The sequence below is a fragment of the Nematolebias whitei genome, chromosome 1, assembly GCF_014905685.2.
Source record: "Nematolebias whitei isolate Nwh7 chromosome 1, NemWhi1, whole genome shotgun sequence".
NCBI classification, from domain to species: Eukaryota; Metazoa; Chordata; class Actinopteri; order Cyprinodontiformes; family Rivulidae; genus Nematolebias; species Nematolebias whitei.
This window is the reverse complement of record NC_056498.1, coordinates 46,794,014-46,807,452: the sequence shown is the minus strand read 5'-3', so window position 1 is coordinate 46,807,452 and position 13,439 is coordinate 46,794,014. Positions and strand designations below refer to the sequence as shown.

Below are 13,439 nucleotides of genomic sequence, written 5' to 3'. Positions count from 1 at the left end.
CAAATAAAGAAACAAATGCTGCTTATAACACACACACACACACACACACACACACACACACACACACACACACACACACACACACTTCATGTCCGACCTCCCCGGGACTTTTGTAGCTAAAATCTAATTTTGTATTAAACATTAATGCATTCAGAGCGTCGTCATCATACAGACATGTACAACTTTTGCGTGAGACCGAACTTCTGGTTTTCTCTCTCTTGGTTGTTGTTTTTGTTGTTGTGGGTTTTTTTTTTATTATTTTGAAAAGCATGACGCCTGTAAAAAATCTTAAGCAATCTGTCAGAGCTCAGAGTATTTGTTGGGGATCAGTTTTGGCTACAACCACACCAATGTCTAGTGCAATATCTACAAAACATTCTACAGCTACAGCTATTCTTTTACACCCGTTGAGGGCAGGACATATTCTGAAATGTTGTGCATCTGTAAATTTTTTCGGCCCAAAATGTCTGAACCATCCATCCATTATCTTCCGCTTATTCCGAAGTCAGGTCTTTGGGGGCTGCAGCCTGAGCAGGGAGGTCCAGACATCTCTCTCCACAGCCACCTCTTTCAGCTCTTCTGGGAGGACTCCAAGGTGTTCCCAGGCCAGTTGAGAGACATAGACTCTATAGCGTGTCCTGGATCTTCCCCGGGGTCTCCTCCCAGTCAGACATGCCCGAAGAACCTCCCTAGGGAAGCACCCAGGAAGCATCCTTACCAGATGCCCGAACCACCTCAACTGGCTCCTTTTGATGTGGAGGAGCAGCGGTTCTACTCTGAGTCTCTCCTGATCACTGAACTTCTCACCCTGTCTCTAAGGGAGAGTCCAGCTCTGCAGAGGAAACTCATTTCAACCTCTTGTATCCACGATCTCATTCTTTCAGTCACTACTCAGAGCTCGTGGCCATAGGTGAGGGTAGGAACGTAGACCGACCAGTAAACGGAGAGCTTTGCCTTACAGCTCAGCTCCCTCTTCACCACAATGGACCGGCACAGAGTCCGCAGTACTGCAGACACTGCACCAGTCCATCTGTCAATCATATGCTCCATTCATCCCTCACTGTGAACAAAACCCTGAGATACTTGAACTCCTCCATTTGAGGCAGAACCTCACCCTCGACCTGAACGGAGCAATTCACCCTTTTCCCACTGAGGACCATGACCTCAGATTTGTAGGTGCTGATTCTCATCCCAGAGAGATGTGGATTTCTTTCTGTAAAATTTGTTCAATTTAGTCCACTGGTTTGAGATATTTTGGAAACACACGTGCACAAATGTAGACAAAAATCCAGCAAATATAACATTTATCGTTCTTTAAGGTGTTTGACCCTGAGCTGAATTGACAAATCACTGTTTCACAAGTTTTTGTTGAGAGAGACAGAAACTGGTGTGTTTGAGGGGATGGAAAGTGACGTCAGGTGTCGGGTTCAGCACTGATAATAAGAATACACAAACGTGCAACAGCTTGAATTTCAATCTGCCTGCTTGACATCAAAGCAAAGTTGATGGTGTCTTGCACATATAATGTAAAATCATACAGGATTTAATTTCCCCCAGAGTTTGATTTTTTTCTTTTAATTTGTTTCTGTGTTGTACCTCAGGGTGAGAGGTACCTACAGAGATGTTCCACATTTCTAATGAGGAGGCAGCTTGACGAGCATAATAAATATATGAAGGAAGTGCTTTAAGGTTTATTGAACTGCAGTTATTTTTGTAGACCTGTGTGTTAGTCATTCTGTCCCTTCTCAACATATTTAAATACATATATTTGACATTTATAAGTTCAACATGTTGGAGTTTAAAGCAGAGCAGAAGACCATAAAGTGACAGAGACAGCCGCCACAAAAAGAGGGTGATCATGTTATTGTGTCTGTGTGTCTGCAAGAAAAACATTTCATGAAGCGCTGCAAGGATTCCAGTAACACTCTCAACGTAATCATTAGATGTTCATGTACAGCTGCTTATAATGTGGAGGCAGCCTGGTGCAGAGGGGTGGGTAATCATGTACACCTGTACGCTGTTTTCTGACCTCCAGTTAGACAGAAATAATAACAAACACTCGTCTAACATCAGAAATGTGTTTAATAAGGACCGTCAAACTGCCAGCGGTCATAACTATTTCATATCAAAAGTATAAAAATGAATGAGCAAAAATACTTTTTTGTTTTTTCATTTTGTTGAGAAATATCCAAAGCTATATCACAAAATCTGATAATTAAACATAATGGCAAAAAAACTAACGAATACGGCTTGTCGAGGGAAAAAAAGGAAATGTTTTGTTAATATTTTAAATATGATTTGTGTTGTTTTAATGCGCCTCAGCTGGACTGTTCTATATTCTTTAGTGGCGTCAGTTGACATGTATCCAGTGTTAAAAATTCACATCAGAATGGAGGAAAGGACAAAATAAAAATGACAACTTGTGTCTCTCAAATCTTCAGTACTTTTTCCACATATGCTCTATTTGCAACTGAAGTTGAGTTGCCCTGGCATGGGTCCTAATAATCAGTCCATAATGGGACTAATTCCAGTCCTTTTAACCATTTTTGTATCTGCTTCAGTGCCCATTTCCTGCGGTGTGCCGCAGAGCTCGGTTCTTGGACACTTTCTGTTTTCATTGTATCAGCTCCCTTTGGGGTCCATCCTGAAGAAACATTGTCTTTCTTTTTGCTGCTATACTGATGATTGTCAGATTTATCTGTCCTTAAAACCTAACAGTTGTTGCTCCATTCATTAAAATGTCTTGATGACATCAAGGCATGAATGACTTCAATTTTTTCAAGTTTTAATGATCAGAAAACTGAAGTTATTGTGTTTAGCCCAAACCGTGACTCTCTTGAGCCATATCTTTAGCAGTCTGTTACAAATCCCAGGATGGTTTTAGACTCTGACTTTAAGTTTAATAAACAGATTAACTCTGTTCTGCAGAAAAGCTTCTTCCAGTTAAGGCAGATAGCTAAACTGAAGTCCGTGTTGATCAGATCGGACCTTGAACAAATAGTCCATGCCTTCATTACAACGTTGACTTGACTACTGTAACGTTCTTTATGTTGGGTCAGTCACGTCTCCCTTTCACGTCTCCAGCTCGTCCAAAATGCTGCAGCTCGGCTTTTAACAGGAACTCTTAGGTTTGATCATATTTCACCAGTTTTGTCCTCCCTTCACTGGCTCCCTGTATGTATCAGAATTGAGTTTAAAATTCTCCTGTTGACCTTAAAGTATCTAAATGGCCTTGTACCCTCATGTTTCTCTGATCTACTTCTACCATGATGATTTATTTCATGTTGCTGTGTTCATTCATGCTCATCTACTCACCCACTCATGTTTGTGCTGCTGTTGTTTGACACACTGTTTTGTACTATTAGTGCTTAGTGTATTCTTAGTTCATGTCTTGGATCTTACTACTGTTTTTCTTTACAATTTGTATTTTTATTGGATGTAACTGGGACCCTGTGTACATATTTTCATTCCACCTCATGTACCACATGTGCTGTGAATGACAGTAAAGAACCTTGAATCGTTGAACCCTGAGGTCATCTGATCAGCCGCTTTAAGCTGTTTCAAAAACCAGGCTGAAGCTCAGAGGAGACCGGGCTTTTTCAGTCCTGGGCCCTAAACTCTGAACGATCTGCCCCAACATTAGACAGGACACTTCACTTCCTGTTTGTAAATCTCTTTTAAAAGCACACCAGTTTTATCTGGATTTGAACACAGTGTGATTTGATTTAGTATTTCATTGTTCAGTTTTATGTTTTTCTTTTGATGGTTTAAATTAATTTTCATTATTATTAATATTTATGTATTTTTATTCAATTACTCCCGTTGATTTGTATTGTTAAGCACTTTGGTAACAGCTGCTGTTTTAAATGTGCTTCATAAATAAAGTTGACTTGATTTGATAGAAAAGCACCTACTGCGATAGTAAAATACCATTTAATAAAATTATATGTTTTTCTGAAAGCACAAAAAGAACAAAAGTTTTAACACTACTTCAGAGTTTCGGTCTTTTACTTTTCTTTTACTGTTTTGTTTGAAGACATTTCATTCTTGCTGGTGCAGGCCTGCTCTTACTACAGCATATTTCTGCTTGAACTTGTTTTTCAGAATATTCCAGTGGGCACATCAATATTTATGGTGAACGCCACAGATCCAGACCAGGGCACCGGTGGCAGCGTTCTCTTCTCTTTTCAGCCGCCTTCCTCCTTCTTTGCTATTGACGGAGCCCGAGGCACCGTCACTGTCACCAAAGGTCTGGACTATGAGACGACCACAGCATACCAGTTAACTGTCAACGCCACGGTGAGCACACATCGGCTGCTCTATGTGCTGTTGCAAACATCAGCCTGATTATGACTTGTGCATCAACTGTTCTTCTGCTAGGATCAAGACAAAGTGAGACCTCTATCTCAGCTGGCAAACTTGGCAATCGCCATCACTGACGTCCAGGATATGGACCCTATATTCACCAATTTGCCCTACAGCACCAACATATACGAGAACGTTCCCCTGGTCAGTAATGAAAACCCACCTTGTGGCTTCAGTTTGAATTGTAGTGATGACGCTTTATAGTGAAACCATGAAATATGTCCATTTAATTTAACCTTTGCTACTGCTAGCATGTTCTTGTTCTTTTCTTCATTGTTCGTCTCCAACTCCACCTCCGTTCATAAAACCTTTTAGATTCTTTTGGACCACTTTAGTCCTTATTTGAGATAGTCCTTGGGACTTTGTTTATCTGGTCTTTTTTTGAACTCCAGCTTCAGAGTAAGTGCTTTCTTAACTCTTGGTCCATAGATAAATTTGCATTGACTGGCAAAACTAAAAGGTGAAATGTGGAGGGTTTCAAGTATTGTAAAGTTTTTTTTTAATTCACGAGTGATGGCAGACGACCACGGTAGCTCAATTGGTAGAGTTGCCGCCTATGAGCAAGAAGGTTGCTGGTTCAAATCCTGGCCTGGGGTCTTTCTGGGTGGAGTTTGCATGTTTTCTCCGTGCTGCATGGGTTTTCTTCAGGTAATCCAGTTTCCTCCCACAGATCAAAAACATGCATGTTAGGCTGATTAGTAACTCTAAATTGTCTCTAGGTGTGAGAGAGTGAATGGTTGTTTGCCTCGTTTGTCTCCATGTGTCCCTGTGATGGACTGGAGACCTGTCCAGGGTGTCCCCCACCTCTCGCACAGTGATAGCTGGACATGGGCACCAGTGTTCCCTGTAATCAAAAAAGGAAGACACGTTTACAGTTAATGGATGGATGGATTGATGGATGAGTGATGGCAGGTTTGAGCAGGAGCTAAATCGACAGATTGGTCCCTCATCGGCAGATGAGGGTGTTGGTCTGGTTTGAGGTGGCTGTGCCAAAAAGCAAAGCTCTCAATTCTCTAGTCTGTCTACGTTCTTGTCCTCATCCATGGTCATGATGAATGGATCATGACAGAAACAACGAGCTCTCAGATACAAGCATCTGAAATGTCTTTCCTCCATAGGGAGGCCATGCTTGGTCTTAGAGATGGGTGAGGAGCTCCATCATCTGCTGGGAGCTTGACGTAGAGCCACTCCTTCATATTGGAAGGAGTCTGTAGAAGTGGTTTGGGCATCTGATGAGGATTCCTCGTGGGTACCTCTCTTTGGAGGCTCTCCAGACATGTCCCATTGGGAGAAGAACCTGAAGCAAAGCCAGAACTATCTAGTTATGCATCTTCTCTAACCCGCAAAGGCTCCGTGATCTCTCAGAAAGAGTTGAAGTGTGCTGCTGGAACGTCTTGGGGTTTCTCCTAACACTGTTGCATCTGCAGCCTGAACCCCATGTAGGCTGCAGAAAATAAATGGATGATTGGTTGAGCAAACTGAGCACTCTTTCTGCACCATATTAAAACCACATTATTATTGCTGAAGTAAAAGCTAGCCACAAAAAGAAACCGTCCAGAGGACCTGACCTAACTTTGTAGGATAAAAGTTATACGTTTGTCTTTCTATGTTGAACATTTTCGGTATAACGTAGACTGGTCTGAGACTTGGCTCCTGAAACTCCTTCTGAATGTTTGTATTTGTTGTAACTCCACGTTAAAAGTAAATAAAAGACCCACAAAACAGCTGCAACTTTGAAATCCTCCTTTGCTGTTGTTGGAGAACGTTGCGTATAAGTGACGTGGCAGCACTGACCAAGTGGTCTAACGACAACTGGCACTGCAAAAGTAAACATGTAGGGATTTATATCTTCACCACAGAGAGAGTCCCTGTTTCCCTCAGTTCACATTCTGAATAACCGAAAGACAATTTCAGCTAAAACAATACTGAGGAACCTCTGATTATGTGCTTAAAAATATGTTTAAAGGCAAGTGCCTGGAGAAAAATCAGGTATTTCCTCCAAACTCAGTGAAGGGAATCTACAAACAGCATTGCAGGTGTTGCATGCTGTAACTACTGGTGGAAATTTATAATCTTGCCTCGGGGATGTTAGGCCTCCAGCAAAGGTCACCGGGGGAAGTCTGAATTGCATGCATTGCTAAGCAGAAGGGTCTCACCTTAACCTTACCTCAGTCGTTACCGTGGGTAGGTTGGTAATGACTTTAATGCACTGTTTCTGTTTTCACTTTTATTTCTACTCCCTCATCTCAGCCCTTTAACTTGGTACCCAGGTGGCTAATGGTCCATCTATCGATGTTTCCACTCACTGTGAAGGAATTATACATGGGGCTATATTATGTCTGTCCCTATTCCTGTTTCTTAGTCTTTCTATCACTTTATTTCAATATGTGTCTCCCTCAGGCTTTCGCCCAAACCATCCCCCCCTCAACTCACACAGCCACTTGCTTATCCCTCGTCCCCAGCCCGTTCGTGTCGTAGTAGAAATGTCAAGTGCTACATTTGCATGCATATTAACGGGGCATGACGGAGTCTCCCTGACTCTCTGATTCATCAACTGTCACCAGGAAGGTCACAACAGAAGGAAAAGGAAGAGGAGCGGGGGGACGGTGCGAGAGAACAGAAACGGAACAGAATGTTGGGGTGAAATAAAAGAAAATGAAAAGTGGGGGGGGGGGGGGGGGGGGGGGGGGGGGGGGGGGGCTTATATAGAAAGTTTGTTGAGATGAGAAAAGAGTTGGGTCATTAGGTTGGATGGCAAAGTTTACATTTTTGAGTGGATCCCAAATTTCTCCCGGCAGCCAAATGTTCAGACCTTGTCCACACGGATACGTCTTTTTATTCACCATTTCTAAAAATATCCTTGTAAACCCAAAACGCTGTAGAAACCATTCTAGGTGCAAAGGAAACCAAAGAAGAAGAAATGCCCTCAGATTGTCGGATACATTAGAGCTGGGGCTATGACATCATTGTTTTAAAAAATTTTGCATTTTGGTTGTTCACAAGAAAATGTAAGTGTAGCAATAAAGATTTTTTTTAAACTCTAGAAACCTTTATCAAAACCTACCATTTAGACTGAGGCTCTGGTACTTCACCAGGCAACGGCATAAAAAATACTAAAATTTCACTTATTTCTGTTGCGTTTTACTTTGTTTACTTTTTAAAGTACAGAAGTAATATAAGCTTCAGGGAAAGCCACAGCCAAAACAACGAACAAAGCAGCCCTAATTAGAAAATAAAGTCGAAATTACTTGCCTGGTTAAATAAAGGTTAATAAATAAATAAAAAGAGCACAGCACGTCATGATTTCAGCTCTTGGCCACGCCCACTTCTCCGCTGCAGAACGGATATTGACGGGAGGGAGGAGGAAGAAGGAGGAGCTGCAGGGAGACGTTTCTCCTGCTGTGTGGGCTGCACACAGGTGCTAAATAATTTATAAGTATTTAGTTCAAATAAACATTCCATGCCGATCGTGCGGCTCATCCATCAATCAGCCAGTTGTGTGTCATATCCAATCTTATTTTGAAAAACTGTGATAGAGCGAGTCGCGATAAACGAACTGCGAAGCAGCGAGGGATTACTCTAACTAAAAAAAACTAGCTAATGCTAAACTGCTAAACAAATGACATCAATTAGTCGAAGCTAACGCTAAACCGTTAACTGCTAAGACGACTATCACAGTCTGCGCCACACGTCTTTGTCTCCCTCCAGCTGAAGCGGTCAACCAATCACATCTTATCACGCGTACACGTAGTCGGCCAATAGCGTGCCTAACAGACCCTTCGAGACACGCCCACAACAGACAGGAACAAGCTTGTGAGTTTTAACAGATTTAAAGTTGTCAAAACCTAATTTAGCTGAAGCTAATTTCGCTAACTGTTTCCAAAGTTAGCGAAAACATTAATCTGATAAATGAAAAATTTGTTCCGATGTTAGCGGATTAGCAGGACTGTGCACATTAGTCACTGTAAAAAAGGTCAGTGTTGCTTTTCTCACTCCTCCTGAAGGCTGCAGCTTCTGCAGCTACGTGCTGAGGGGAAGAGTCGGTCACACATTATTTAAAAGAGAACAGCTTTATTCCCTAACCACGATGCACAAAGGAGTTTTTAATGTCCTGAGAGGTTTCCTGACCCAGACTCCAACTCCCCTACAGTTTTTACAGATACAGAACCTGCCTGGATTTATTTTATACAAAATACTTTGTGTTTTTTTCCAAATTGTTAAGGTAAAATGTTAGCAGCTGTTTGCTTTGATGACCTTTGATATAAAGGTTTCATTACAAGCCAATAAAAAAAATTTATAATTTAGTCTTGATTAAAACAAATCAGTAAACTGTTTGTTCTGATTGTTAAATAAGATCCACTGACAAAAAGTTGATATTTTGAGTTGCCTGTGAATGTTTAGACATAAAAACAAATCTGAAAATCATGACAACTTTTAAGAGAAAGTATAGAAAAACTGTTGGCCCTCGATCTGAGTTTTGATATGACCTCCTCGACAGAACGGATATGAAAAGACTTTAGCCACCAGTCAGCTGAGGTTGTGGCAACACTTTTTTCTTTAAAACACTTAAAGTCTTGTCTTGATTTTGTTAGAAGTGTTTCAGTTCAGTTTCGTTTCATGTCTCCAACGGCTGCAACTGTCGGAGACAAAATCGTGAAGGAAATCTGCTAAATGCACAAAGTTTGTGTGAATCCTGATAAAATGTGAGCCAGAATGTTCCGGGGGTTTGCAAACGCATCACTAAAACAGTCGGTAAAAAAAATGAATAAATATTCGGCACTCTGGAATTACAGAAACTAAACTGAGAAGGGTTTGAGACAGATGCTCACGATGAGATTTACTATTTTGAAACAAAAATAAAATAAATCGACAAATATTTTGTTCAGTCGTGTTCAAAATTCCTCTTGCTAGATTTTGTCAACAGGAATTGGCACGGTGGTGCAGTTGGTAGAGTTGCTGCCTCTTAGCGATAAGGTTGCCGGTTTAAATCCCACCTTTCTGGGTGGAGTTTGCATGTTCTCTCCGTGCTGCGTGGGTTTTCTCTGGGTATTCCGGCTTCTTCCAACAGACCAAAAACATGCATGTTAGGCTGACTGGTAAGAATAAATTGTCCCTAAGTGAGAGAGAGAGTGAATGGTTGTTTGTCTCTGTGTCCCTGTGATGGACTGAAGACCTGTCCAGGGTGTCCCCCACCTCTCGCTCAGTGATATGGGCACCAGTGACCCCCGCGACTTGAAAGGAAGAAGTGAGTAAAGATGATGGATGGATGGATGGATGGATGTTTCGATACATTATCAGTTAGACAGTCTGGTGACCTGTCAAGAGTTGACCCCGCCTCTCACCTGTTGACTGCAGGAACTATGGCAGTCAGCAGGTGAGTGTTCAATCCAGTTTTGGTGACAGTCCTGGTCCTCAGTCCTGGTTTTCAGTCCTGGTCCTCAGTCCTGGTCCTGAAGGATCACCGTCCTCCATATTTTAGAGATTTCTCTGTTTCAACTCACCTGATGTACAGATTTTTGCAGAAGACCTGCTGATGAGCAGGAAACATCTAAACCATGCCTAGTGATCCTCCAGGACCAGGATACATGACTGCTGGTATAAAAAGGTCATGGCAGATGCTCGTCTACCGTCCACCAGAGTTTCCTGATCCTCTTTGACCCGTTAACGGCCTCTGATGACCTCATGTTGTTCTCTAACGAGCACGTCGTTTCCATTTTGCACCGTTTAGTGACGACGGGCCGACTGACAGAATTATCGTCAACAGTTCTGAAAGCTTTGGACGTTCAGGCGGACCTCGGTCACGGGTCGTCCCTCAAAGGTTCATCTGCTCAAACCCTCTTCTCACCAACCGCCGTCGTTCATTTTTCTCCTGTTCTGTCCATCTTCTTGATCTGGTGCCATGAACGTGTCATCCAGGGACAGGTCTGACAGAGGACTCGAACATCTTCTTGCTTTTTCAGAAAAGCATAAAAAAAGTCTGCCTGTGTTTTTAACCGTTGCTGCTGTGAGTCTACGCTTGAACTGACATTAAGCCCCGTCTAGGACAAACACACAATTTGGCTGTCAAATCAATGAGGAGAGAAGGAGAAAGGGTGGGGGACGTGCACTCTAGCAACAAATGGAGGTGTGTGTGTGTGTGTGTGTGTGTGTGTGTGTGTGTGTGTGCTGGAGGGGAGGGATTGTACCTTTTGATGGCTGATTGAACATATTCCACTCGTGTGGACAGCTGGAGAATATTGCTCACATTACTTCAGCATCACTTCTCCTTATTTTTCGCTCTATCTTGCATTTTGTGTGTGTGCGTGCACGTGTCTGTGCATGTGTGTGTGTGGGGGGGGGGTAAACTTGTGAATGGTCAGAATCGGTTCTTTAAAAGGCTCGTAATTGATTCTGCTGTAATTGGTCAATGACAGGAGCATAAACACGTCTTGGACACAATTTGCAGGATCAATGGGAGGCGGCACCCTCGGGTGTGCATGAGGGGCGAGGAAGGAAGAGAAGGAGGAAGGAAGGAGGAAAGGAAGGAGGAAAGGAGGGGCGAAGGGGACTTTCAGTGGCTCTCTGCAGCACCGGGGGGTTTAAGCATCAGCACCGTGTTTGATTGAAGTACGGAGGCTGAGAAAGTGTAGCAGATCAAAGATGTTTCAAAAAGCTTTTTTATTTTTTGCCAAGCTGTCAAACTGTGACTTTTTTCTTTTAAGCGTCAGATTTATTGGTGCAGTTTGAAAGGTTTGGGAACAATGACAAAAGAAATAAACAGCAATAACACATTTATACATATATATATATATATATATATATATATATATATATATGTATATATATATATACACACACGTGTCAACATTAACAAACAGAAATGGCTTCACCTCAGTCACTTTACAGATACTGAGCTAAAATTCTGTGTGGTAGTAGCTGAAAGTCATTCACAACACAAACTGTGAGCTCTCACTTGTTGCGTGAGATCTTTATTTTCAAGATTTGACCTAAACCAGTAGAACAGATGAGGTCAAAACCAGCATGAAAGGTGGTGGGCGGCACTCTTTCCTTTACAATATAATCCATAATCTGGATTATGGTCTTCATCCACCTGTTGTGTTTGTAGTTTGACCTTTTGTTCTTCAGCTGGTCTGAATTTTGTTGTTTGGGTCTCTGCAGGGCTACGAAGTGCGCAAGATAACAGCCATGGACCAGGATCTGGGCTCCCCGAGAGGAATCGGCTACACCATCGTCTCAGGTCTGAGTCCCAGAATCGATCGAGCATCCTCAGCACGTGGGGGGGGGGGGGGGGGTGTCAGTCGGGTCTTATCATAATTCTGCAGCAATAATAGACGAGTTCCATCGAGCAACAAGCGTCAGTAACGGCTGCAGAGAGCTGAAGTGGTGAATGGGCTCGCCCCCCAGCGGCTGTTAGTCACAGCTTTTCTTTCAGTTGTGCACAAGTCAGCTTTCATTTAGCGCACGTTTGCATCCAGGAGTTGGCTGCTGCCGTTAAAACAGGATTATGATGATTTGTCAGAGTGACAAATTTCTACCTTTGGCAAAAACAAGCGATCCGAAGATTTGCGGAGACGTGCTGGTATTGTTTGATTCTTCCCTCCTGTCAGGTCTGACGAGCAGGTTGTGAGAGCGACGCTGGGATTACGTCTCCGAGCTGATGGCCGCCGAGCGCCGCGTGATAAAATATCTAAAAGTTTGTGCAGAAGACGGTGAGACGGTTTGCACGGTGCTGATAAGGTGCAGCAGCTTTAATACTTACACACAGTTTCATTTTCTCTGCCAACAAAATAGTTTTTATGCCCGGAAGTTGCTTTTTCTGATACGGCGAATATTCACAAACAGATTCTCATTAAACTTATTGGAGGCAGGAACTCCACGACTTTAGAGGGAGATGTTGGCCCTTTTCTTAAAACGCTGCATTTATTAAGTTTGTTGGGTGTAAAAACTCAACAGTTCTGTTTTTCAAACACGTGAAAGAAAACAAAACGTTGCAGACGGGACTTTCATCCGTTCAGGATTAAACTTATTTATGCACAGCCACATCTTTTTTTTTATTGTAACACCAAATAAAAAATGTTGCCAGTTTAAAGAAGTTATTTATTGTCCCCCGTCTTGCAGCGAAGGGAGGAACCGGGTGGCCCAAGATTACTCGTGGCCAAGGCCACCATTGACCACCCCCTGTCTCCTCCACTGCACCTGGTGGATAAAATGGCTCCGCCCACTCACCAGGGTCTGTCACTCTGCTCTGCCTCAGACGAGATATAAAAACCTCCCTCTGTTCTCCACGGTGTAACTCAACCCACTGGATTATCTCGCACCAAAACATTTAGGTTTACTTATGATCTGTTTTCAATTCCAGTCCAGAAAAACACTCATCGCTAAAATTAGAAACGCTGTTCACATCCGTCAGCGACGGACGACATCGGTGCACGGCTTGTAAAGAAAATGCATTTGTGAGTTGACCAACAGAACGTAGACTGCCCCCCATGAATAACTCAAACATCTGATTTTGTACTGACTCATTCAGCTCCTGGTTCTGATCCATCCATCATCTTGTTCTGGACTCAGGTCTTGGTGCAGCATCTTGAGCAGGGAGGTCCAGACATCTCTCTCCACTGCCTCTTCCAGATCTTCTGGGAGGACTCCAAGGAGTTCCCAGACCAAAAGAGAGAAGTGGTCTCTCCAGCGTGTCCTGGGTCTTCCCCGGGGTCTCCTCCCAGTCTGACATGTCTGAACCAGCTCGACTGGCTCCTCTGGATGTGGAGGAGCAGCAGTTCTACTCAGAGTCTCTCCTGATCACTGAACTTCTCACCCTGTCTCTAAGGGAGAGTCCAGCTCTGCAGAGGAAACTCATTTCAACCTCCTGGATCCACGATCTCATTCTTTCAGTCTCTACCCAGAGTTCATGACCAGAGGTGAGGGTAGGAACGTAGACCAATGAGTAAACAGAGAGCTTCGCCTTACAGCTCAGCTCCCTCTTCACCACAACGGACCGGTACAGAGTCCACAATACTGTATAAACTGCACCAATCTGTCAATCTCACGCTCCATTCTTCCCTCGGTCGTGAACAAAA

General features: G+C 43.0%; 1 protein-coding gene across 1 annotated transcript in view; it reads left to right on the top strand.

Annotated features, from left to right (window-relative positions):
• The window catches only part of cdh23 (cadherin-related 23), a 275,500-nt gene that overhangs the window by 90,937 nt on the left and 171,124 nt on the right, over positions 1-13,439 (top strand). The window contains exons 6-8 of the mRNA XM_037677972.1: positions 4,105-4,299; positions 4,381-4,509; positions 11,524-11,602. Coding sequence (XP_037533900.1) covers positions 4,105-4,299; positions 4,381-4,509; positions 11,524-11,602 — 403 coding nt within the window. The remainder of the gene's footprint in view (positions 1-4,104; positions 4,300-4,380; positions 4,510-11,523; positions 11,603-13,439) is intronic.